General features: G+C 33.1%; 1 protein-coding gene across 29 annotated transcripts in view; it reads left to right on the top strand.

Moving 5' to 3' along the window:
• SNAP91 (synaptosome associated protein 91) overlaps positions 1 to 26943 on the top strand; it is a 145465-nt gene that overhangs the window by 87222 nt on the left and 31300 nt on the right. For 21 of the 29 annotated variants that reach the window (XM_044674073.1, XM_044674066.1, XM_044674063.1 and 18 more), the window contains 6 exons: positions 12027 to 12054; positions 14286 to 14395; positions 15158 to 15279; positions 18481 to 18495; positions 18642 to 18806; positions 26459 to 26566. In XM_044674073.1, the coding sequence (XP_044530008.1) occupies positions 12027 to 12054; positions 14286 to 14395; positions 15158 to 15279; positions 18481 to 18495; positions 18642 to 18806; positions 26459 to 26566 (548 nt within the window). The remainder of the gene's footprint in view (positions 1 to 12026; positions 12055 to 14285; positions 14396 to 15157; positions 15280 to 18480; positions 18496 to 18641; positions 18807 to 26458; positions 26567 to 26943) is intronic. The other 8 variants (XM_044674064.1, XM_044674068.1, XM_044674047.1 and 5 more) reach the window with 4 other exon arrangements.

Below are 26943 nucleotides of genomic sequence, written 5' to 3'. Positions count from 1 at the left end.
TTCTGCTTTCTTATGCCATCTTCTGCAAAAGAAACAGGATATATAAAATTTCTGGTTATCTATATGGTCACAGAAAATCCAAAACAATGAAAGGGCAATTATGTTACTAGAGGTGGCTAAGCTGAAACACTTGCTTCTCTGCAAAACAGGAAAGCTACAGTTTTGGTTAAGATCCATAACTATTGGCTGAAACACTTAGTAGTACATGAATTGCTAGCAAAGGCACTTTGCCAGCTTGCCCAATAACACATTTCTTAATAGAAGGCATCTCACTACCTATTACCATTATATGAGAACACCAGCAGCACATCCAAATGTAGGCCAATTATATATTTATATGTTTTATACAAAGCATTCAAATGTTTGCATCTCACACACACAAGAATGCAGTATATTGACTAGCGAGCAAAACAGGTATGACTAGAGTCTCAGAAATGTAAAAAGCAAAAAACAACTTATTTTCAATAATTATTGAACAAGCTGCACTATGATATTTATATGACCTTCATTGTCTGTCATAAAATCTTTTAATCCAGTTCTTCACTTGACTTATTTATGTGCTACAATTACATAAAATAATGCCAATTATAGTGAAAACATGAGAACATTTTATATTCACATGGAAAACTTTTCTATTTAAAACATATCACCTACAAAGTAGTTACTGTCAAGAACAATTGCTATAAGAGATAGCATCTTTCATGAAGACCAATTTGAGCTCATCATGATTCTGACTAGTCTTAAATCCAAAGGTTCAGAGATTTACAGAATTAGAGTTTAAAGGGACCCTGGATACCGTTGAATCCAATCGTTTCATCTTACAGATGAAGAAATTAGAGCTGAAAAAGGTTGAATGCCTTGTCCAGCATCACACTCAATGACCCTTAAGTTATTCTTCTGCAAGTCAATATTCTCTCCCTTACGTCATATCTACCTTTTTCAGCTCTCCTAATAGAATGAAATGCATTAACAACCATTTGTTTTCTCTCCTTCTTACCTCCTCCTATTGTAAAAAATAAGAAAAAAAGTAAAACCCTTCTAACATGCACAGTTAAGAAAACAAAGCACATGAATCAAATATTCTATTAATCATTTGTAAATAGATAACATCAAGCTATGATTCCACTGAAAATATATTAAAGAGCTCCTTCATATCACAGAATTTTTTCCAATGATATCAGAATGTCATTTAAGCTATATATGTAAAATTCTTAATATATGCCAGGAAAAATATGGAGACTGAAAGTTTGTGTTTGAATGCAGGAGAAACAGTTAACCAATGAATATAAATATTTTTGTCTTCTCCAGGCAAGATTTATCCAGCATAACAATGTCAGGAAGACTATGGAATTAAGAATCTTATTAGCATTCTGAAATCAAAGCTTACTGGGAAGAGCAATTTAAAACAATTTTAGCTCAATTTTCACCTTTATATACCTTTTCAGAACTATAAAAAACTGAACCATAACCAAATTGGTAATTGTATTACTAAAAACCCGCATATACAAATGAAATACAGGATGTCACCCTAAAGCAGCTTAGAAAAATTGATACTGCCTTACTAAAAAGGAAGAAGATAACTGAGATGCTTTTAACACATGATGAGTAACATTTAAAAAAACCTACAAAATTACTTTTGGAAAAAGCCAACATCACTTCACCAAGCAATTATACAAACTTATGTTACTTGATCTCAAGTGGTCTTTTATTGAAGCAAGGCAATCCTTTTACCACTTTCTACAACAGCTTTTCTAAACTATTTCATCCCTTCTCAGATCTCATCTCCTTGCCTTCATTCATTCTCTTGGCTGAGAATCTTGCTTCATGTTTTCCTTGAAAAAGAATTAATGCATTTGATGAGACCTCCCTCTTCTCTTCTATCCTCAGTTCATATTACTTAGATGCCTTCCACCATTTTCTCTTCCTTTACCTATGTCTCCCACAAAAAGGTAGCCCTTTTTTTTTGCTGAGACAAATCCTTCTTTATACACAAGTAATTCCATTCCATCTGCTCTCCCAGATTACTCCTCTTATTCCTACTTATCTTGAATCTCTGTCTACTGGCTGCTTCCCTGCTTCTTAGAAACATACCCACATCTCCCTCATCCTCAGAAAACCCTCATCTGATCCTATCCTGTACCTCCAATTTTGTGGTTAAACTCTTTGAAAAAGCCAACTACAATTGGTACCACCACTTTCTCTCTTCTCATTCTCTTATTCTCTATGGTCTCTCTTCCCACTTCATCATTTTGTTGAAACTGCTTTCTACATAATTGCCAATGATTAATCTTAATCTTTTTTTTACCTCTTTGTAAAGCTTCTGTTTACAGTCTTCTTGATACCTCTGGCTAGGTTTTCTCATGATTCTCTTCTGACCTTCCTAATGACTCATTCTCGGGCTTCTTTGCTGGATTTCATCCTGGTCATATCCACTAACTGTGAGTGATTGAGAAGCTTTGTCCTATGCCCTCTTTTCTTCTCTTCTCTCTTTATACTATTTCACTTAGATATCATCAGCTCCCATGGATTCAGTATCATTTCTATGCTGATTTTTCTCAGGTCTAAATAATAATAACAATAATAGCATTTACAGTATGCTTTAAGGTTTGCAAAATTTACATTTTAACTCATTAATCCTGCCTTATACTCTTTTCTAACCTCCAGACTCACATCTCCAAGTGTCAATTGAACACCTTGAATGGAATGTCGAGGCATCAGCAATTCATCATGCCCAAAATTTTTCAACTTGTTATTCTTCCACTGCACTACACCCCTAAACCCTGCCCTTTTCCCAACTTTCCTGTTACTGATCAGGGTCCAACATCTTTCTAAGTCACCCAGGCTTCCTCCCAAGTCATCCACAACTCCTTACTTTCTTCTCCCAATGCCACCCCCATTTCTAATCAATGGCTAAGTCATATGGATTTTACCTTTATAATATCTTTGATAATACATACTTGTATTTCCTCTGGCATTCCCACCATCCTGGTTCAATCCCTCATCACTTCATGCCTAGGCTGTTGCAACAGACTGCTAGTTAGTTTCTCTGTCTCAAATTTTTTCTCTCTCCAGTCTGTCCTCCACTTCGCTGTCAATTCGGTATTCCTAAAGCACCTCTGTGGCCATTTCCCATTCCTACCTACATTTAAGAAATTCTAGTGGCTCCCTTACCTCCAGGATCAAATATAGCAATCTTCTTTTTGGCATTCAAAGCACATCATAGCTTGTTCCCTTATTACTTTTCCAGTCTTCTTACATTTTAATACCCCTCTATGTACTTAATGGGTGTTGAAAATAGGACAGGGACCCTGACCTTCTTATTAATATAAGATATTCTATCTTTCATTTTCTGGCATATTTACTGACTGTCCCTCGTGTCTGGAATTCTCCTCCTTTTATGTCTTCATTTTTGTTGTCTTCTCTTTGTTGATTATCTCCAGTTTTCCTACATTTGTATGTATTTTGCATTAGAGTGTGTGACTTCTTTAAGAGAAGGGATTGTCTTTTGTTGTTCTATTGTGTCTTAGCACCTAGTATGACATCTAGAACCTACTAAGTACCTAATAAATGTTTCTTAACTTACTGACTAATAAAGAGCACTTGTGTCAAATACATTCCATTACACTGTCTGATGTTACTTACCAAAAGTGATTTATCTCTGTGTAAAATCTCAGAAATGGTAAAGATCAAGAATAGAAGGAATCAAAAGGACTTCCATCGGAGACATCTAAATAAATTCAACCAACAATATATTGACAAAGTAGTATTGGACAAATGACTGAGTCATGTGAATTTGTTCATGGATATGGAGTCTTATGATTGCAACATAGACCTTGTCATTGCCAGAGATTTTAATAAAATATTATTCTTAAGGATGTGAGACTTAGAAATCAGTTTACATGATATGGTGAAATGGCAAAAAACTATAAAACATCATTTCAGGCTGTAACATTTTGCATCTGTTGAATATCTAACAAGATAAAATGTGCTGGCTAGAATTATATATCAGAAGTTCACTACCATGAACTGATTTGATAAATTTCTGACTACAAATACTGATACAGGATATGACAACAGACTAAACTATTGCCCACAATCACCTGAACATAATATTGATCTATTAAAACTTATACATTATTAATAGTTATCATCATTTCAAATGCTCATGACCTCCAAGGAACATAAAAAGAAAAGCTTTGAAAATGTAAAAAACCTAGTATCTTGTGAGCAATCATGTAATAAAGTCCATATCTCTATTGTCCTTTCTGCTACTGGACTTATTCTGAAGATACTTCCAGTAAGCTTGTCTAAAGATAACTTTTAATTAGAATCAAAAGCAATCACTTTGTCTACTTTTGCAATAATCTATAATACAAAAATATAAAATGAATTATTTCCATGTGAACTTCATTGAAAAATATGAGACTATGATGATGATAATCATGATGGCAAATTAAAGTTTATAAAGCTCTTTACACATTTTTAACGTCACAATAACACTATGAGAGAGATAATACAAGTATTGTTATGCATAAAGAAAACAAGACTGAGACTGAGAAATGTTAAATGATTTGCCTCTGATCACAGATCTAGTATCAGGAGCAGGATTGGAACCCAAGTTTCTGTCTTCTATGCCAGACTGCCTTCCCTACCAGTGAAGAGGTGCATGCTTTTTTTTGAGTCAGTTTCTATTTCATTTGTTGCCAGCTTGGCTTTTAGAAAGTGAGCAAAAATCAGGGTTCTTTCCTTAGCTTCTGTTCCTAGTTTGCTATCTAGAGCTGCATAACAAATCCAATCTTAAAGCATTTTGTATACTTAAAGATAGTTGCCAGGCTCTAATCTCTTCTCTGTGGTTTACATTCCTAATTTAATCATTAACTTTTTTTTTTAATTTTTTTTTTATTTTAAACCCTTAACTTCTGTGTATTGACTTATAGGTGGAAGAGTGGTAAGGGTAGGCAATGGGGGTCAAGTGACTTGCCCAGGGTCACACAGCTGGGAAGTGTCTGAGGCCAGATTTGAACCTAGGACCTCCCGTCTCTAGGCCTGGCTCTCAATCCACTGAGCTACCCAGCTGCCCCCCTAATTATTAACTTTTCATATAACATGCTTTTCAGATGCCTTGCCATCCTAGGCCACTTTTCTCTGGACAAATTTCAGTTTGTCAATGACTCTTCAAACATGGCGCCTAGAATTTAGTCTTAAATGAGAACTAACCAATGTCAAGTACAATGTGACCATGATTTCCATTAGCAGAGACAATAGGCATCTGTTGCTGCAGTTTAAAATTGCGTTATCTTTTTTTGTCAGTCAGGTGCAGTTTTCTTCCCCTCCATCTTTTTTTTCTCTCTCTTCCTACCACCATCTTTCCCCTTTTCCTCTTCGATGTTTCTCACCCCCACCCCCACCTCTCAGTTTCATGGGTTGTTTCTTTTTGTTTTGTTTCTTCTTCCCTCTTCTCACTCTTCAAATCTTCCTAGTCCTGTAATTCATTTTTAAAAATTTAAGCAGACCTTTATATATACATATATGCATATTACTTACTATATGTCATTTTTTAGTTTTGATTCATTTTATATCCTTTTGAAACAATATCTTACACTTTTATGTGTTCTCTTACATTTTACAGTGTTTAAACAGTTGAATCATCATTTATCATTTTTTATCTTAATTTTGTCATCTACATCAATTAGCCGTCCAGTTTTGTGTTATCTGCAAATTAAATGTGTTTTTTTTGTCTTCATTCAAGCTAGTGATTTAAAAAAAAAAAAAGGTTGACTAGAACCAAACCAAAGATAAAACTCACCATTCCGAAGGTTCTGTGTCAACCTCAGAAGTGGTTTAATCACTTTCAAGGGAAACAGTGATAAAGCGAAATGGGTACTGAATTTGGAGAACCTAGTTAGGGTGCTTGTCCTTTCTGGTCATCAGTGTCCCAATCTGTAAAGAGGTTGGATCAAGTTGTTATCTTGGGTCCCATTCAGCTCTGTAGTCTCTGAATTCCATGATCCTTCTTAGTATAATTGCTTACTTATTAATTCACTTATCTCTTCATTTCTGCTTATTCTGTCAACCAAATGAAAAGTGAATTTATCAAATGCCTTATTAAAATCCACATATATAGTTTGTCGCTTTTCTTAACTATTAGTATTATCAACTTAACTAAATAGACAGGACTCTTGATTGTGTCATTCTTGTCTTTTCTTTCTTTTTTTTTTAAACCTTTACCTTCTGTCTTAGTATTGACTCTAAAACAGAAGAGTGTTAAGGATTAGACAATTTGAGGTTAACTGACTTCCCCAGAATCATACAGCTAGGAAGTGTCTGAGGTCATATTTGAATCAAGAATCTCCCATTTCCAGGCCTGGCTCTCAATCCACTGAGCCACCTAGCTGCCCCAGCATCATTCTTTTCTAAGTGGATGCAAACCTCTATCTAATAATTTATTCTGTAATATTACAAGCAATGGGTAATAAGTTTACCAAGTTTATAGATTATAGTATTTACCTTTCTTCTTTTTAAAAACTTGTCCAGTTTTCCTGTTAAACATTTCTTGTTGAACATTAGACATTTTTAATATGTGTTATGATCTTCCTTTTCATTTCTTATATCTTCTAATACCACTGCTCCCCTGAAGACCCTAAGGGAAACCAGCTCATTCTACTGATAGTTTTAGTACTATTAGGGATATCAGAAGTTATCTCTTCAGATCACATTATTTTATGGAAGAAACTTAAGCCAGAAGAGGTTAAGTTAACTTGTCTGAGGTCACACCAGTGATAAATCCATGCAATTTTTCTTTTTTTAAAGAAAGGTTTTTCTATTCTTCCATCTTTGTCATGGATCCCTACCCACCTACTTCCCCATGGCCAATGTACAATCATTCATACAATTTGCTTAAACAAAGCCTTTTAGATCCTGGCACAAACTTCAAATCCTAGAAAATAGACACCTGGAAAAAAAGAAAAAGACCTAAACTCCAGCCCCACTGAGACTGATCTGATGTCTAATTAGACTTCTCTCACCTTTCAGCCAGAAAACAAGCAAACAATACAAATACTCAAAGGGCAGGAGATAAAAAAGAAAAATACAAAAAATACAATACACCAGACCCCCAGTTTCAGGCAAGAAGAGCAAGGGGATTAGCAGGTCTGGACAGAAGTGAGCTCCTAAGGGATTCCATGTCAGAAAACCTCTCATAGGGGTAGGAAAGCTGGCCGAGATCTAAGGTAGCCAAAACCTCCACAATCTGGACACACTTCCAAGAATGTTTTATTTATTACATCCAGGTCTTATTACTTTAAATAGAGCAGTTTTTCCTCTGAATTGTTGCACTGCCTTTATTCTCTATTTCTATTAATAGTATCACCATTTTTCCATTCATCCAGATCTGGAAACTTACAATTAATAATAGACTCAATTCTCTCCTTATCTTCCTAAACCTAATCATTTTCAGAACCTATTGATACCATGTTCAAAACATTTGTTTACTCTTAATCAGAATTCTAGAATAGGAATGGACCTCAGAGAGCTCATCTAATTCAATCTCTATCTGACCAAGATTCCCCTCCACAATATGCCCAAATAAGTAGGAATGTTAGTTTTTCCTCATAGTAACTATAAAGTTCTGTATTTCTACCTGTTGCCCCTAGTTCTGCTCTCTGGGTCCAAGTGACCAAATCTAATTCTTGTGTCTTAGACACTCCTGCAGATAACTTAATACTATCATTTTGTGCCACACATATCTCTTCTGTAGGCTAAATACCCCTAGGTCCTCCAACTGAAAGTTATAGGACATGGTTTTGAGCCTTCTCACTACCCTTTTTACCTTTTTCTGGGTGTCCTCTAGATTATCAATATTATTCTAAAAATGTGGCACCTAAACAATATTTAAGAAATAGCCTTATTGAAGTACATTATTCATTCTAGAAACTACATCTCATAATACAGTTTAGGATTACATATTAAGGTTTGGGAAATGGGGATGATGTATATGTGGTGGGAAGAAAGGGAGTTGTGTGGATTTTTTTTGTTTTTTGGGGGGGCTTTGGCGGCCATATCACTCTCTGACTCATATGAAGCATATAATCTACTGAAGCCCCCAGATCAAATTGTAGTCAAGCCTCATTTTCCCTGTGTTACATTTTTGTGAACTTTATTTTTTTAAACCAATTATAGGACTTCATTGTTGAATTTTTTCTTATTAGATTCAGCCTATTATTCAAGCCTGCTGTCCCACCCTTCATTTCTAGTCCTTGAAATGTTGCTTACATATCTCTTTTTTCTTTGATTTTCCTCCATTCCATTTGATTTCTCCTACCTATAAATCTCTATACTACTTTGCACCTTTCTTTGACAATTGTACTTATAAATAAAAATAAATTAAATAACCACATATTAATTTATATCTACATTCTTTTCTTCTAGATTGTAAGCTCTTTTATTTATCTGCATAGCTCCTTTCAGGGCCTGGTCCAGTATCTTATATGTATGAAAGTTCTTAATATTTGCTGAAAAAATGAAAAATGTACAGATATCTGTGATTTTCTTGCCTTTATGAACCTCCATTATTCAATTAGATTTATATCATATTAATTCAGTCTCAGTCTTCTTCAGTTAGTAGAGTGGCATACCACAAACACAGACCCTTTGGCAACAGTATTCCAAAACATTTCACTTAATTCTTTAGCCCTACCTATTCACTAAGGAAGTCTAACACAGTCACTTTACAAGTGAAGGATTCCATACTAAGATTGTGTGGTCTTGAATCCTTTTAATGCCAACTCACATAGGACAGTGTTTTTACTCAAATGTTGAATATGTTTTTACAGTTATTAATTTAAATTAAGATATCTCTTGGTTCTTGTCCCATAAGTGAAATGAAATCAAGGGTTTGATTTGTTGCTCATGGGCCAAGAATAAAACTGGCTTTCTATACAAAGAAAGTTCCGTAGATAAAATTAATGTGATAAGACTTTTTCTAGGAAATGACATATATTAACCCACATATAAATGACTATCTAACTGTGATTCAAAACAGACTCGAGAGTTCATTCAATCGAAGGCAAGGATTGATTCACTTTTATACTATAGTTGCCTACATGTAAGACTGACAAATTGATGATAGTAAGAACTGATTTTACTCTGATTTAAAGTATAAGTTGAATGAGTTTGATTTTTTTCACATTAAATTTATTCTAGATTAAGAGTAGAAAATATCTATTAGCTCATTTTCATAAGTGTTTACTTATTGTCTAATTTTTCTTCATCAGATATTTTAACCAGTATCTTCAACTGACTCCTTTAATGAATCTTTCATGGAAATTATTTCCAGAAATGAATAAATTATCTATAATTCCTTCCCTGAACACTCAGATATAATGGCTTCTCAGTGACCCATTCATTTTCCTTATAGGGTTTTGCTTATTGAAATTTTTTAATTTAATCTGATTTTCTCTTCCACTTTCCCCACTTATAAAGAAGAATGAAAGAAGTTATTGACCAAATTCTCTGGGAAGTGTTTTCCCATTGCCCTGGTGATTTTGAGTTCTGCAGATGCCTACAGCAACATAATTCAAATTCCTTTATCTCTAATATACCTTTTTAAGCTGATCTCCAGCAAGCAAAAAATAGAGGTTTCTTTCTAAGATATTTTTGTTTTAAGGAATATACATCTAGCCAACTGCATCTTTAAGTGCTAAGTGGAGTGATCGTTAGTTAGCTTTCTGTTTATAAACTTATCATGGTGATTGTTATCCTGAGGGAGAAAAAAATGAATTTAAGAAACAAATTTTTTTATCCTTGTTCTATCTTCATTGTTCTATATTTTGATAGATTAAAGCTGAAGATTATTCTGTTACAGAAGTGTAACAGTCTGCTTTTTGCTAAAAAACAACTTGTGACTCAAACTTTAAACTTTAGTTTGTAATCCTTGGTAGAGAGACTGATATTTGCATTTGTTTTATTTATTCTATTATGTGGAGATGCTGTTTCTTTTCATTTTCTTCCTAAAGAGAGTTTATATGACACCAAACTGTTGTTACCATTTGAGCACCTCCCAATGCTAGTCTTTCCATCTCTGTATTCTGATTCTCCTACTTCCTGTGTTAAGGTCTATGGAATGTGTGAAATTTTAGGCTTTTGGTATTTTTACTACATTGTTTGCTGAAAATAGTACTATTGCTAGGTGTATGTTGCCACTTAAACAGTCTTATAATCTCCTCATCTTCATTTACTACACCAGAAATAAACTTTGAGGTTAGTATATAAGAGAATACAGAATATCTACTGAAAGAAGGGGAGTTTTCTTTTGTCCTGGAGTAGTTTTTGTTATAGCAATTTTAATTGAAATAGATTTTAGTTATTAGGATATTCAAATTATAGTATAGTCTCTCTAAAAGATTGGTTGGAGACATTTTTCACTTTAATTATACCTTCGTGAAATAAACCCTAGTAGACCCTTTTCTTTTAAAAATCATTATTATTTGTTTGTTTGCTACATCAAAATTCTCGGGTATCTCCTTCCCCCTCCCTGCACAAAGAAGGTATCATGTGACAAAAAATGGTCAGTAAGATATAAACTATGTCTTTTGTATTTATTTCTGTTTATCAGTTCTTTCTCTGGAGGTAGACATTTACAAGTTATTCTTCAAACATTAGTTCTGTAGCTCTATGTAATGTTCTCTTGATTCTACTTGTTTAGTTTTTCATAATTTCATGAAGGTCATGCCATGTTTTTGTTTTTAAATTAACATTCTCATCATATCTTATAGCACAGTAGTATTCCATCACAGTCATATGCCACAACTTATTCAAGCCATTCCCCAGTTGATGGTCAATTTCCAGTTCTTTGCTACCACAAAAAGAGTTGCCAGAAATAGAATATACAGGTTCTTTTCCTTTTTCCATGATCTCCTTGGGAAATAGAACTGACAGTGGTATTTCTGGGTCTAAGGGTATACACAGTTTTATAACTCTATGGGCATAATTCCAGATTTGTAGACACTATTTTCTTTTTTTTAAAAACTTTTTATATCTTAGAATCAATACTATGTATTGGTTCCAAAGCAGAAGAGCAGTAAAGACTAGGCAATGGGGGTGGGGGGGGGGGTTACTTGCCCAAGATCACATAGTTAAGAAGTGTCAGAAGCCAGATTTGAGCATCGGACTTCCAATCTAGACATGGCTCTCAATCCACTGAACCACCTAGCTAGCCTCTAGACATTTTTCTTAATAGGTTTTCTATCATTTGTTCATTTCTTTGACACTTAGCTATCTACTAATTAATTTTTTCAAAATATGTAAAAATGATATTTTGGTAGAATCACATTATTTTCCTTTTGGTATTTTAAATTTTTTCTTTTCTATATCTTGGGTAGGAGCTTCTCCAGTTTTTTTTAGTAAGGTCATATTTTATGATGTGTGGAACTATACTAAGGAGTGAATATGGAATTGAATTTCTAGAAATAATTAAATGGAAATGGGGTTAAGATATTGCTTTGTAGAAAATTTTCTACATACAACCTCAACAAGATAACAATCTTCTTGCAGTGAAAGCATTTTGTATATTGCACAGTTCTGTATAAGTTTAAATTGTCATGATCACCATTAATATCATGTCAATAGACTTTGGTTCTAAGTCCCCTTATGGCAATAAGTAACTTTTACTTTATCCAAGTCACTCCACTATTCTCTGCATTAATTTCTTTATTTATAAAATAAAGGTTGACTTGGATCTTTAAACTCCCTTCCAGTTCTAAAACTATGACTTGATAAAATAACAAAAAAAATGATCTTTAAATGAGAAAGCATAATTTAATATAGAAAATCTTGAAGTCCTAGAAAATATTACTGAACTTTGTTTTTATGCTAAATTTATATTTCTAATGGATCACTTTGAAATTACATTTTATACACAATCATTACAGGTTTACAAATACTAAAGTCAAATCTTGAATTTTTGAAGTTACTTGACATATGTATATACATATATTTTCCTTTTAAATTTTTTCTCAATTAAATTTTAGATCTGGTGCTCCCTCTCCACTAAGTAAGGTAAGTTTTATTGTTTTTTGCATTATAAAATAATAATAATAATAATAATAATAATAATAATAATACAGCAAATAAATGCTTACTTGGCTTTTTTCATCTTAAAAGCTAAGAAGTATCTCTCTAAATTTACATCATTAGCTTTTGGTCTATGTCTTACTCTAGTCACAATTTTGAAACAGTCCTGAACTGTGTGCAGATTCTTATTCTTGAAGGATTTTAGGTTGTTCAAATAGTGGAGATTATGCCAGACATCTTAAATGCCTGCATTAAGATATCAGATTCAAGAGAACTTACTAATGTCAGTAACTTTTAAGAATCTCCGGACATCAATGAGTATTTATTAAGCTTAAAATAAAAGTTCCTATCAGAGGGTAATAAAGGATTGAACTAGGGGACCTCTACAATCTCTTCCAGCTCCAGATCCATGATCTAGGATCTTAACACTTGATCTGTATTGTACTTTGAAATGTTTTTTCTGTAATTAATGGTTGTTGACTCAGAAATAATCTAATTTTTATTCCTTTGGTATCCTGGAATATTTCTGGCCTTTTTGTCTATATGTATATAGTGTTAATAGTAACTAATTTAATAGTTAATAGTGTAACTGTAAAATTCCAGGATATAAACTTTCTCTAACATTATATGCAAAGAATAACAGTTTCAGACTATTCACTGTATTGTTTTGCACATTGTAATCTGGTTTATGTGTTGGTCAAATCAGATTGAAATTTGTCTGATTTACCTTTTGTTTGTAATGTCCGAAATTTTACTTGGCTGCCACAGCTGTTGTTTATTATGCCAAGAATATTTTACAAAGCCACATGTCTGTGGCTTACCTACTTTTGTATCCATTACATTTATAACTATTCACCCTCTTGTAACTTGAGTTCTGACAAAAGTGTCATGTCATTTTTGATTTATATTGATGTGCCTATAATGAGCTTTTTGCTATGGTTGAAGAATATATATCTTGGTTTTACTTAGGCACATTAATGCCCATAGCTGAAATTTAGCATAACTAGCTTAATTTTTATATTCAACCAGATTCAATTTAGTAGTTTCTATTGTTTTAAAGATACTATTCTGTATTTGAACTAGTTCCTGTTTCCATATGGAGTATTTTGTACAACCTAAATCCATCTACTTTTGTTTCTTAAATCTACTTAATTTTGACTTTAGGTTACATAGTTTATAGATTTAAAACAAGTACTGTTTTGCCTCTGTACAACTACTGGATGATTAGCTTTTAACCCTAAGGTATCTCCCATAAATATTCACCTTTTCAATCCTTTTTCTGGAGTAGGTTTTTTTAAATGCTGAGTTTAGTTTGTTTGAATCTGGTTATCCAGTTAGGTTAATTATACATTTATTTGATCATTATCTTGAAGTACTTGTTGTGCTGTTAATTCTTTAAGCAAAAATGGGATTTTTCTGTGTCTGGTTTTCTTTGACACCAGGCAGGCCCTCCCTTCCTTTTGATATTGCTTCTGAGACTTTAGAAAACTTTAGGAAGTATCTCATGAAAAGAAGGAAGGCTAGTGTGATGGCTAACCAAAACTTTAAGCATCATTAGTTTAGTGCTTCACCTGTCCTCATGTGATATTGACCTACTCTGCCTCAAACTGAACTAATCCAGAAAAAGGATTTATAGGCTTTGTTGTTCTTTTTCAGCTGGTTGTGTCAGATTAGTGGGTGGATATGCACAAGATATCCTCAAGCTGCCAGTGACTTGAATCATGCTTATGAGTCATTCTTTGCCGTCACTGAATTGTTTTGTAAGTTGGTTTTTTAGACACTAAAGACATGCAGGAAGATTCCCAATAGAAGCAGGTGTAGGAAGGGAAGGGAAGAGTGGCGGGGATGAGTGTATTAAGTGAACTAAAGGTCTTGGCATTTAAAGCAAATCTCTCTTCAAATATTTGTTTTGGCAGCCACTAGTATTTTTTCTTTTCAACTAATTTTCTGTTGAGTGAATGTTTTTAGGCATTAAAGATGTAATTGTAAACACAGAAATGGAAGTTTTTGTGAGTTTAGACATAAAAGTGTCTGGCAAATTAAACTTCTGTAATTTGAGACTTTTTTACAATCTAATAATTAAGCCATTTTTTTATTCTATGGTGAATTATTCTCTGTAATTGCAATGAGTAAACTTCTGCAATAAGTTTATCTTTAGCTTATGTATTGTTTAAATGCTTATTAGAGTATTATATATTGTACATCTTTACTTTCAGTCTTCTCCAGCCACAACTGTTACATCTCCTAATTCTACTCCAGCTAAAACTATTGATACCTCCCCACCAGTTGACTTATTTGCAACCGCATCTGCAGTAGCTCCTGTCAGGTTAGTTAATTATTATTGGTGAATTGTTGATATTTTAGTTTGATTTTGATTTTATTTCTATAGAAATTTTACTTTCTTTTTACCAACCTTATTGGTATAGGAAGTAAAAGTCTGGTATTCAAGTTTTCTGCTCGGGAGAAAGACCTCTTAGACATCAAGGCAGTGTCTGGAACCTGGTGTCTGAATTCCACAGAAAAGTGGCAGTGTCTGAATTCCACAGAAAAAACCTGGTGACAAAAAAATAAAAATTGAGCACTGGACATCAAAACCAACAAATTTGGAGTTACAGGGCAGAAAGAGAAGGATGGAATGGCCATAGTTTGTGATCAGATAAGGGAATTTCAGCATTTGTGAAGTGGTATATTTATGGGTGATGGCAAGATCAAGAGGATGACCATCTGTCTCCATGTGTAGCTGACATAGGATGGATGAGATTATGTGACATGAATAAACTAAGGAATCGTGAAGTTAGGATGTTTGAAGGAGTCTTTATACAACATACCAGAAAGATCATTAACTCAAACAGCAGCAACTACAGATGGGGAATAGGGTTACTTTGCTGCTGTTTTAAAATTTATATTCTAATTTCCAGGGTATTTGAATACAATATTTTAATAACCAATTTGTGAAGCTACTGCCTAATTAGATTCTGTATTTTGAACCATCTTTGTTATATCTCTATTAGCCCAATTTAACTAATGTTTACATATATTCTTCAAAATATGCCAAATTAATTTTAAAGTCTTCTTTTCTTTCCTTCAGTACTTCTAAACCATCTAGTGATCTCCTTGATCTCCAACCAGACTTCTCATCTGGGGCACAGTCAGCAGCAGCAACAACAGCACCCCCTCCAGCACCTTCTGGAGGGGCAACTGCATGGGGAGGTAAGAAAAACCAGTGGAAACAATTTATGTCTTCCTGTTTCTTATTGTTTCTTTGTTAGTCTAAAATGCAATTTTTCTCTATTTTGGAAAAAAATGTCTTGCCTTCTGCATAACCTGATAATTCTAAGTGGTAGTAGAAAGAGAGAAGGGAAGGAAATGCCATAAGCGATGTCCACAGTTATTAGCTTTTTTAAAAATCTGTAATACAACTAAAATTTTACATGCTTATAATTTTTAAGCTTGAGTTAAAATTGGCAATATAGCAAAATATCTTATTTTACCCAAATTCTGTTTTTTTTAATTAATAGGATGTTAGAGTATAGTAAAATTAACACAAAATATGAATCTATGGGGGCTTAAATTTCTTGTTCATTTATTTAAATATAGCATTGATTATGGATTCATTTAGATCTGAATTGGTGTTTTCATCATGTTGTCCTTGATGTGAACCAACAATTAACTATATAGTTAACATCTGGCAATTGAATCATAATGAAGGTATTAATTTTTGGCAAAATTACATGCTGGCAGACCAAAATACTTAATACTAGTGCTTTTTTTAGGGCCTCTGGATAAATCTAGTCTTGGAAACATTCGTTTTTAAATGTTTTATGTATTTTCCAGTTTTATTTCAACCCTAGAGTATAATATATATTCATGACATCCCAAAACTAAAACTGCATAGTGGTCCTTAGTGATGTGCCATCCCCTCTTCTTTAGAGTTGTCAAAAAAGAGGGGTGGTAAATACCAATTCTTAGACTACCTATAAACTTTAACTTGGCTGTTGGTACTCTGAATTTCAGAACTCTGCCCAATGAGTGGTATAAAGGTAAACCATAGTTGGTTTTAAATATTTTATACCTTTGCAAAATATGCTGGTATTCTTATTTCCTTTCAGCTAATCTTTAACTAAGATTGGGCAGTTTTAAACTATATTGAACTTAGTATTCTTAGCTTATCTTCAGGTTTTTTTCACATGAACTACTTTCCATACTTTTCCATGTCCATACTGCCTATTTGTGATCAAACTTTGTTACAAAGTCCTATTTCTTCCAGTTTGGGCATTTGCAGTTTAATATTTAAAACTTAAGTGCCAGGTTTTACATTTGTACTTATCAAAATTTTTCTCCTAGATTTAACTCCTCATTCCATTCTAGCAGGATTTTTTTGAATTCTTTCATTATCCAGTATGTTAACAATCGCCTCCATTTTCTTATTAGATAAGCATACTATCTGTGATATTAGGAAAGATGGCCAAATGCTTCAATAAAATCTAGGTAAACTACAGTATTCCCCTGATCCATCAGTATAATTAAGTAATAGTTTTATCTTGAAAATAATCATACAATTTTGTAAACAAAGATTCTTCTCTGAAGCAAGTATGTATTTAACTTGTTTCCACTTCAGAATCTTTAACATTTTAATAAATTAAATCATATGATGATGGTCCACAATAGTGCAGCATTGTCCCTCCTCCTGAAGACCCAGCAGATCTGTTGAATATCATTACTATTTTAGAAAATCTTTCTTGGACTCTACATGGTCCACTCAGAATTTATTCTTTGTTTAGGCTGTAGATTTGCTTGTAGTTGTTTTTGTTTTATTAATGTGTAAAAATTACTTCTATATCCCAATCCAAAACTTTTACGTACCACCTTCCTTCTTTTCTTTACATACTTAAATTAAATTCCTGTACATGCCCACAAAACCACACCTAAAAATCTTTCTCGTTCCCAACTACAATATGAAACACATTAATCTCCTTTTTCCTTTCATAGCTAGTACAGTAGTTTTTGTCCAGTCTTCTGGGCGTTATAGCTGTGGCCAATAGGAAGAAGGCAGTAAAAGCAAGTTCTTCTTAAGCATCAAGAACAAATTCATTAAGGTAGAAGTAAATCTTTATGTCCTCTTCTTACTACCAGCCAATCTATTTCAATTATTATGGCTACAGTGGAACAGCATTGTGCTAGCCTAGTTGCCATTAAATAATGTGCTGTATCTTCTAGTTTTTTGCTATTTATACCAGACTTTCCCTTTTCATGATATTAAGCTGCCCCACCCAAAAAAATAGAAGATTACATACACATATATAATTTTTATTGTTTATGCATTGCTTTCCAGAGTTTCCTAATTTTTTAAAAGAATTTAGCCTTTTCCTGATAGCAAATAATGCTTATATGTGCTATATTTAGGTTTCTTAGAGAATTTGGTTCTTTGTACTGTTACAATAATTAGTATAACGTTTAATTATTTATCAATTTTATTCTTATGGAGAGATTATTATTAGTTTTTTTCAAATGCACAATTCAGGATTAAAATGCAGCATCTAGAAGCCTAATATGGCTTAGTCCCCATATTGACTCCTTTTTCAAAAGAGTCTCCCCAAATCCTTCTCTAATGTTTCCAAAAATTGCATTGTAACATTTTAATTGTCTAATTTTGTTAATATAAAGTGTCACTAGAACTTGTCAACCAAATACCTCTGTCTATAATTTAAATAATGGTTAGATGTTGTAGGCCATAGAGTAAATGATACTTAATAGGGTGCTCCCCAAATGCCTTATCTAGTATACCTTTAATAGTGTTATTATTGATAACTCTAATAATTACTAATAGTAATAATACTAATTATTCTCCCAGCTTTTAATTTGTGGTGCTTCTCATAAGTATGAAGCAGTAGTTTATTGATGGGTCACTTCAGGATATCTAAAAAGTTTTATTATAACTCAACTGTATTTATTTTAAATTCTTAAATATGTTTTTTCCTTGAGTTTATTTCTTTTCTATTTGATGTTCACCTTAAGTTACAGTATCCAAAGCTTTTATTAGTTCTCTAATATATGTGACTACCTAAATGCTAAATAAGAAGGAAATTTTAAAAGTCTATTCAGAATATATATTTATAATGAAACTATGCAATTAGATAAAATTGTGAAGTTAAATAAGAAATACATTGAGTTTATATTGTAGCATAATTATTAAAGTTTCTCAGGCCTTCAGTTTATATTGATGTTTTTAATATGCAGTTTAAAATTGATCTGATTCTAGTAATTTTCTCAGTTATTATTGACAGACTCTCTGCTGATATTCATTACATAGAAGTCATTTTTATTAGTAGTAGCTATTCTACTGATATGATTAAATGATTCAGCTTTAACTTTTTTTTCTTTATAATGCTATCCTATAATGGAAATTGTTAGATCTTTTGGGAGAAGGTAAGTAATATTAAATTCTTCAAGTTTTGGACTGATTAATAGTTTAGTGTCTTACATTGATTAATTTTTACTATTTGGAGTCTAGTATATTTCTCTTCCTCTCCTTTTCCTCTTTTCCATTTAATCCTCCTCTTTGGTGGACATAGATTCTTTGGCTGCACTTTCCACTGTTCCCTCTGAAGCACAGATTTCAGATCCATTTGCCCCAGAGCCTAGCCCTCCTACTACTGCTGAAATTGCAACTGCTTCTGCTTCCTCTTCAACTACCACAACTATTACTGCTGTCACTGCTGAAGTGGATCTTTTTGGAGGTTAGTTGAGATGCATTACCTCTTCAAAATAAATTTCTTATGAAACTGTTAGAATGCTTTAGTAATAAAAGTATTTAAAGGCTTTACATACATTTGTGAAGGAAGGGCTTGGATAGACTTGTTTTTTTGTTTTCAGTAAGGACAAAGAACTCAAGTATCAAAATGCCCTTTGCTTATGCAGATTGACACTTCACTTAAAACTTTTTCATTTTATTTTTCAATTAACAAGCATGTATTTTCTCTCTCCCATACCACCCCTCTTTAAAATAAAAACAAAACCCTTATAACAAGAAGATATAATCAAGCAAAGGCTCAAGGTCCAAATAATTATATGTATACATACTTGATTGTACTGACTTATTTCAGTTTTAATATAACTTACAATAGAAATGGACTTCAGGTTCATTTGATCTATTTAAGAGCTCAAATAGAATTTTTATAGTCTTAAAGGTACAAGTTACCTCAGATATAATATAGCATAATTCCTTTCCCTGAGATATTAAGTGACTTACCCTAAGTGATATAGTAAGTTAATTGTAGATTCAGAACTTGAACCCTTGTTTCTTGTTGTATGATTCTGTCTCTGTTCTTCCTCCTCCTTAATATTAAAACATGTCCTGAAACTTGTAAACTTTGTCATTAAATTGTGGATGGGCACTGGATATTATTAGGGGGGAGGTGGCGGCTCAGGTAGGTCCCTAAGTTGTGGTTGGAATAGATGTGGTAATTGTCAGTCATTCAACAGTTAACAAAAGGAGGTTTTCTTAACCATGGCACAGAAAAGATATTTCACAAGGAGACTTTCCAAGAGAAGATGTAGTTGAGCCTCCCTTGTCTCCAAATGTGCCTGGGACAGCAAGTCTGTGGTCTTGGGATAGCCACAAAATCTGAAAGACTTGGACTGTGCATGAGTTGACATTTATGTCCTTAGTAGCCCAAAAGGGAGCATCATTCTGGCTAGAGGCCCCCTTGTAGTTGTATTAAAGGATGACTAGTTTGAGCCATTGCCCCCTGAGTCAGCGAAGATCCAGGGATAGCTTTCTTGTAGACTTTAAAGAAGGAAAAAACACAACTGATCTAATCCATGGATATGGCAAGAACTCTTATAGACAATGATCCTATCACAAATAGAAACTTGATGGAGTCATTGATTTCTCTGTCATATTTAGGCTCAGACAATTTGACTCCTGAGGGCAGTGGGACTATTTTTACCCCAATGGCCGCAGAATTAGATTGTCTAACCTAGAAGACAGAGAGAATTGGGGGATGGTGCTCTCCTTATTTCTCTCCTAAGAACTCAGGAGTAGAGACTGGAAGTTTCTAAAAACTTCATTGAGGCCTCTGCAGTTTGGCCTGTGCCTCATTAGCTCTTCCCACCTTTAGCCCTAGATTTTGAGGAAGCATCAATATGAACACAGCTAAAGCTGTTTAGACCAGGCCCAGAGGTGGCTGTGTAGAAATGCATGGACAGTCTGATCTTCACATTTAAGTTATAGCATTCACTTGTACAAAATAGAATTGGCTTCCGTAGTGTTCTATACTTAAGCATGATGAATCATACTGCCACCTCAGTTTCTTATTCATTTGCATAGAATTCTCTGGGTGTCTGTAGAATAAAGACTTACACTAATTTTTCATTGCATAACCCTGAAGCATTTTCTAGTCTCTCAGGCCAAAAAAAAAAAAGCCTTCTTTTTCTGAAATTTCTTAGCACTTGATACCTCTCAGGTACTCTTGTTCTTTTTTTGATTATAAAGGGTTTTTTTGTTAGTTTTCTTGCTATACTAATAAAGTTCCTTTAGCCAAGGACTTTTACTTTATTATTGTATATCACCAAACACTTCTTTAATAAATTCTCAAAGTTTAGCCGAATTATAGTTGTAAATGTTGTTATAATACTGCCATTTCTTTCTAGAGAACAAAGTTTTCCTTCTTTGAATATAGAAAACTAATTAACAGAAAATAGGAAGATAAAGTGATAGAGGAAATTTTGTTAATTTTTTAAGGATTAGTTAGAATATAAGAGGACTAGAGAAAGAATCAACTATCATTTCCTTATTACTGAGGAAATTTATCATTTCCTGGCATTACTTAAGAAAAAGAATGAAACCACATGTAGATAACCATCTAAAATACTAAAAGTACCATTAAAGTAGGGATTCCTTACCCCAAGAGGAAGATTCAGTAAAATCAGTCAATCAAATAGGTCTTTTTAAAGCACTGTTCTGCACTGTTTTGGAAGCTGGAGATGCAAAACCAATCAAAACGATCCATCCTTGAAGGAGCTTACATTCTAATGGGGAAGGCAAGTGGACATATAAGTATAAGCCAAATAAACATTAAAAATACACATTAATATGAAGTAGTTAAATAGTTTGGGGAAGAAGACACCAGCAGTTGGGGGAATTAGGAGAGGATTTATTAGAAGGTGATATTTCAGCTATTTCTTGAAGGAAAAGAAGGATTCTCTGAGTCATAGGTGAGAAAGGAGGTTATTTTCCTGGCAGTGAAATGGCTTCTGGAGATGGGTCATGGAATATATTCCATGAAGATCAAAGAGAAAGCCACTCTACCTGGATCACAGAGTATTGGAGGGAAAATAAGTTATAGAGTCTAGAAAGATAGATTGGGACCAGATTGTCAAGAGTTTCAGAAGCTAAGCAGAAGAGTTTATATTTCATCCTAGAAGCAATAAGGAACTATTGTAGTTGATTAAGGGAGTCATATAGTGAGATTTGTGCTCGAGGAAGATCACTTTGGCAAGACAGAATGTAGTAGTGAGAGATTAATCAGGATGCTATTACAGTAATCTAGTTATTTAGTTTTTAGCCCTTGCCTGAAATGTACCCTAGTGGGCAGTTATCATTCCACCTCTCTCACTGTCATTTCTACATTTTGGCAGAATTTCTCCAGGGTTTGAGAGAAGGTGGAGTGGGGTGGGTGGAAATGACCAGAAGTAGAATTTCTTCCCTCTTTCAGCTAAGGAAATCTGTCTTCAGAATCTCCCAGGGCCCGTTTTCCTCATAAAAACCCATATTATAAAGAAATAAAAATCCCTGCGGGCTATATATTAACTTAGAAAAACACATGTTAATGCTATGTGTTTTATTATATTTGTATTTATTTTGTTAAATATTTCCCAAATATATTTTAACCTGGGTCAGAGGCGTTCAGGGATATTACCCTTGGCTATACATTTGACACATTGGAGGAAAGGATAGGAATTTAAAACAATTTTTTACTTTGTTACATATCCAAGTATCTTAGGACAAAGGAAAAGAAAAAGCTCACTTAAACATTAGAATTTTTCAATCTTTTCTTCATTTTTCACTTCATTTGTCCCCTGCTTTTTTCTATGAATTATCTCAGCATAGAAAAAGAAAAGAGAGTAATAGGAGAAACTCATTGGAAACAAAAGATATGAATATGCTGGACAACAACTTTGTGTTGAAAGTAATTTTTTTAGGTCTCCAGCTGCCTTTTTTATTTTGTGCAATCTTTTTTTTCCCTTTTTCAAACCCTTAACTTCTGGGTATTGGCCCATGGGCAATGGGGGTCAAGTGACCTGCCCAGGGTCACACAGCTGGGAAGTGTCTGAGGCTGGATTTGAACCTAGGACCTCCCATCTCTAGACCTGACACTCAATCCACTGAGCTACCCAGCTGCCCCCTGTATTTACTTTTAAAGAACAGAATTAAAGAAAGACAGCCTTTTTCTAGCTTACTATAAATGGCCCACAACATTAATATTATTACATAATTTGTGATAATAAGCTTTTATGCTAAATTTGGTAACATCTCATATTGATACAAAAGTAATAATTTTTAGTCTTTATATAAATTTTAAAAATTATCTTAAACATTTTTCAGGTTTTTTTAAAAAGTTTTTATTATTTAAAGTAGTTAACTTTAAAAATATAGTAATGGACTTTAGATCAAATAAGAGATCAGTGTGGTAGCAAAGAAAAATCTTTGAATCTGGAGTCTGAAAACCTACATCTAACATCTATTTTTCCACTTATTACATATATGTCCTTACAGAAGTAATTTCTCCTTAGGCCCCACTTTGTTCAATTGCAAAGTCAGAGAGTAGAAATTGATGCTCCTTAAACATCTTTTCCACCTCTAGAATCTATGATCCTAAGTAAAAATAGTTGTCTCATTAGTCCTTTGTTATCCAGAATTTGAGCTAATATACAGGATGGAATACATCTGATGGAGGTAAAATGACATTTTGTGTTGGCAAAGCCATTAATAATTTTTGTCCACATTTTCTCATCCATAGTGTTTTCTTTTCTTAATTTGAAATTTCAATGTAAATTCTTAACTACTTAAAAAAGTAAAAATGACAGCACTCTTAAGATACTTGCAGACTAATACTAAGACAGGACAGATTCATGGATGAGATCCATAGAATGGGACTGATGGAACTGAACATGATTTCACTGATGTTGCCTGAAGAACCTAGAAGTGAAATAACTTGCCCAAGATCAGAGGCTTTCATAGTATCTATGAGATGTGAGACTTGGACTTCTGAACTCCAAGACTAGCTCATTGTCCAATCAACCTAGAGCCTCTCAGGAATACCTATATAAATTCAGTAAACATGTAAAAATATGATATAAATGTGCTGTACCTTACATATGAAAATTCTACCATCAAACTTAAAATGAACTTTGAGGGTTTTTTCCTAGTAATAATGAATTTGTAGTGATCTCTTTACATAGATTCTTGTGTAAATTATTGAATTGTACCAGTAAGAGATGGTTTGTGATCTGAAGGGAAACAATTTCTGATATGTAAGGTCAAAAACCAGTTTGTGCTAAGTTACTTCAAATAAATGTTGCTGGTAGTCTTAAAACAAATGCCATGTTATATACATGTAACAAAATATATCTGGTTTGGGATGTATGCATACTCTCAGATTAGAGTGAATAATCAATTACCACATTTTTAAGGTTGCCTAGAACTAAATTGCTAAGTATGTCAACTTTTGAGTAAGTGGCTGAAATTATATTTAATTGAATTTGTTAAAAGCTATTTAAAATGAAAAAAAAAACTTGTTGAATTTAAATGACATTAAATGATACCTGAAATGTAGAGAAATGTAGAGAATCTATTCTATCAAAACCCTACTTTGTGCTTCTCAAACACTGTTATTTTCTACTTATTTTGGAATCCTTAGTGATTGGTATAGTAAGGTAGTTGATTAGTTTTTTCCAATAATTATAGATTATTATTGTATATATTATTCAGAGAACTCATTGAATTACACATTTTTATTTTTTTATGCAATCCATCCTTAGTGCCATTTGTGGGGAACACTGCCCCGCCCCATCTCAGACAGATCCTGAAAACCTTCCCACAGACAGACCTACTCAACTTATAGCAAAAATTATAAACAAGTGTTAATATATCAGTATGTAACTGAGATTCTCATAACTTAAATGAATTGAAATGCCATTAAAAATTGGGGAAGTTTTGCAAAGTGTTCAATACATTTTCCATGGGAAATAAATGCTTGTAAATTTATATAGGAACTGTTTACAAAATATCCTATAAGTCTTCAGTTTTTTAACATAGTTTGGGAAGGTTTTCTTAATTGAAATATTTGCCCCCAAATCCATAAACAATGTTTCATAAGTCACACTTTCCAATGATCTTGCCTACTTTGATCAGTTTCTCAGGTATCATAGGGAGAAAAGTACTGCCTTTAGAGTCAGTTTTGAACTGTAAGGTATAGAAGCCTCTTCTAAATCATTCTTAAGTTGGTAAAAATGCTTTGGAAATAAACCTGATAAACTGATTTGCTTAGCAATATACTTTAGCATGGACTATGTCCACTTGATTTCACAAATATTTCAATTATGCTTGCATTGAATATGTTTAATTACATTGTTGAGAAATTACCAGTGTTACCTATTTATGCTGGGAGTTTGTGCACTATTTTTTAATCTTCAAGAATAAAAATTTAGCTTTGACTACTATATCTTTTAAGAATTTTAAGGCACGGTGATCATTTGTACTTTTTGTTGGGCTTTGTATTGACAGTGACAAAAATTTTTCTAGAGAGAGATTTTCCATTCTATTCCATTCCACACGTGGTAGTGTAAACTTTGCCATGAAATCTTCCCTCTCCCTATGAACTTTAAAAACAGTAGTGAAATTATAGGATGCCTTTTTAATAGATAATAGTTTAAATAAAATTTAAATAATTTAATAGACCTTAATAGGCATTTAAAGTAAGCATTCACTATCAGTACATGAAAACATACATATATATCTAGGTAGGTAGATTTTGTATGATTACGGTACATGATTGTCTGATTTTGTCTGGCATTCATTACTTTGAGAAATAAAACTTCACATGTATATTATTTTTACCAAACTTATAATGTTTATATTTAGAAAGTCATAGAAATTTGAACTTCTTTTATTTAAACAGTCAACTTTAGAGGATTATTCATTAAAAATAGTGTTACCTAAGCCTTCACTATTATATATGTTTTAACATACTTTTTAAAAAAATAAAGTAACTTTAGGATATATTTAAGGTTCTTTGATAAAAAGGCTAATAGCACAATCTTTAAAATATGGTATGACATCGAATATAGATTACCTTATCATTAGATTCAATATAACAACTATCCTCTCAGGTAGACTTTCTAGAATATGCTAACTAAGCAAAAATAGGATCTGGGGAATGAAATTACAGTAACGTTGGACGTGCTTAAATGCTGACTTCTTAAATACTGAAACTGTTTCTGGCAAGTGCATTAGTAAACTCTGACAAGTACTATACATTATAAACTTTCCAGATACATGATTTCCAGATGGCATAAAGACCTAAATGTTGAGATAAATTATATATGAATAAGTAGAGCAGGCCTGAATTTTCCAGCAGTTGAAGATATTTTTAGACTAATTGAAGCACCACTGTGATACCTAAAAAATGGAAGCTAAATTATTTTAGTAGAAATAAGAGCATTTTAGTCACACTCCCTTATTTCTTTAAAATATATTTTTATATTTGTCTAGAAATGCCCTTATTGACTAAGAAAGTTCTAATCTTTGTGAGTAACTAAGAAGTCTCTGTATGCTGCTATTAACATTATTGCTTTACCCTGTTAAACATTTGGAACTAGACTATAGTTGATGCATTCCATATACATTACAGGTATTTATTTACCTAGATTGGCATTAAAGAAGACATTCATGTTTGCTTTAAGCCACTAGTCAGATGTGTCATAGTATTAACTTGAGCAAGTCTGACTGAACATGAAAATTTTAATGTCTTAACGGACATTAGTTTAATATTGTACTTTACTTTTTAACATCCATTCTAGTTGATTTCTGATATTACATAAAACATGCTGCTCAGAACCCTTATACAATGAGAATCATGTTATCTTTTGGACTTTAATGTGCCTTGGCAGTAACAACCGAACCACGTAGTGTGTGACTGACTAGAAGGAATGCAAGGAAAAATTTACTTCATGACTGTCAACAGTGCATGACCCATAAAAATAACATTTCTAAAAATTCATGTTGTATAAGGGAGCCTTCTTCTGCAATTTAACTTGGTTCTTTTACTATATTTTCTTCTCTTTTTATTCTTTTAATTTCTATTGTTTAAAAAAAACTGCACCCAAGATGCCTTTGCAGCTTCTCCTGGTGAAGCCCCTGCAGCACCTGAAGGGGCAGCAGCACCAGCTACCCCAACCCCTGTAGCAGCAGCACTTGATGCATGTTCAGGAAATGGTGGGTTTTATGTCATTAGCAAGTCTCTTGTTTTGTGTTCTAGATTAAATCCTGTAGTCAGATGTGGCCATTTGTTGTTGTTTTGTTGAGTCGGGTTTTTTTGGACTTTATCTGTCATTTTTGGTTTCTTGTGAATAGAAAGTATCATTCATTAAATTAAATTAATAAGGCCAACACTTAAAACATTAAGATAGAGAAGTGCATACTTCTCAAAATTGGCAATTTCTCAAGATTGACAATTTTTGTCAGTGCAAGTATGCTTTTCTTAATGTTTTTTTTCTCTAATGCTATGGAGTACTTTTTATTACATTAGTCCAAGTAACTAATAAATAGCATGTTTTCATAAATGTAAAAAAAATTACTAAGTTTGTCAATTG

Source organism: Gracilinanus agilis, chromosome 4 (genome assembly GCF_016433145.1).
Source record: "Gracilinanus agilis isolate LMUSP501 chromosome 4, AgileGrace, whole genome shotgun sequence".
NCBI classification, from domain to species: domain Eukaryota; kingdom Metazoa; phylum Chordata; class Mammalia; order Didelphimorphia; family Didelphidae; genus Gracilinanus; species Gracilinanus agilis.
Note: the sequence above shows the minus strand (reverse complement) of the source record. Positions and strands in the feature narration are given on the sequence as shown.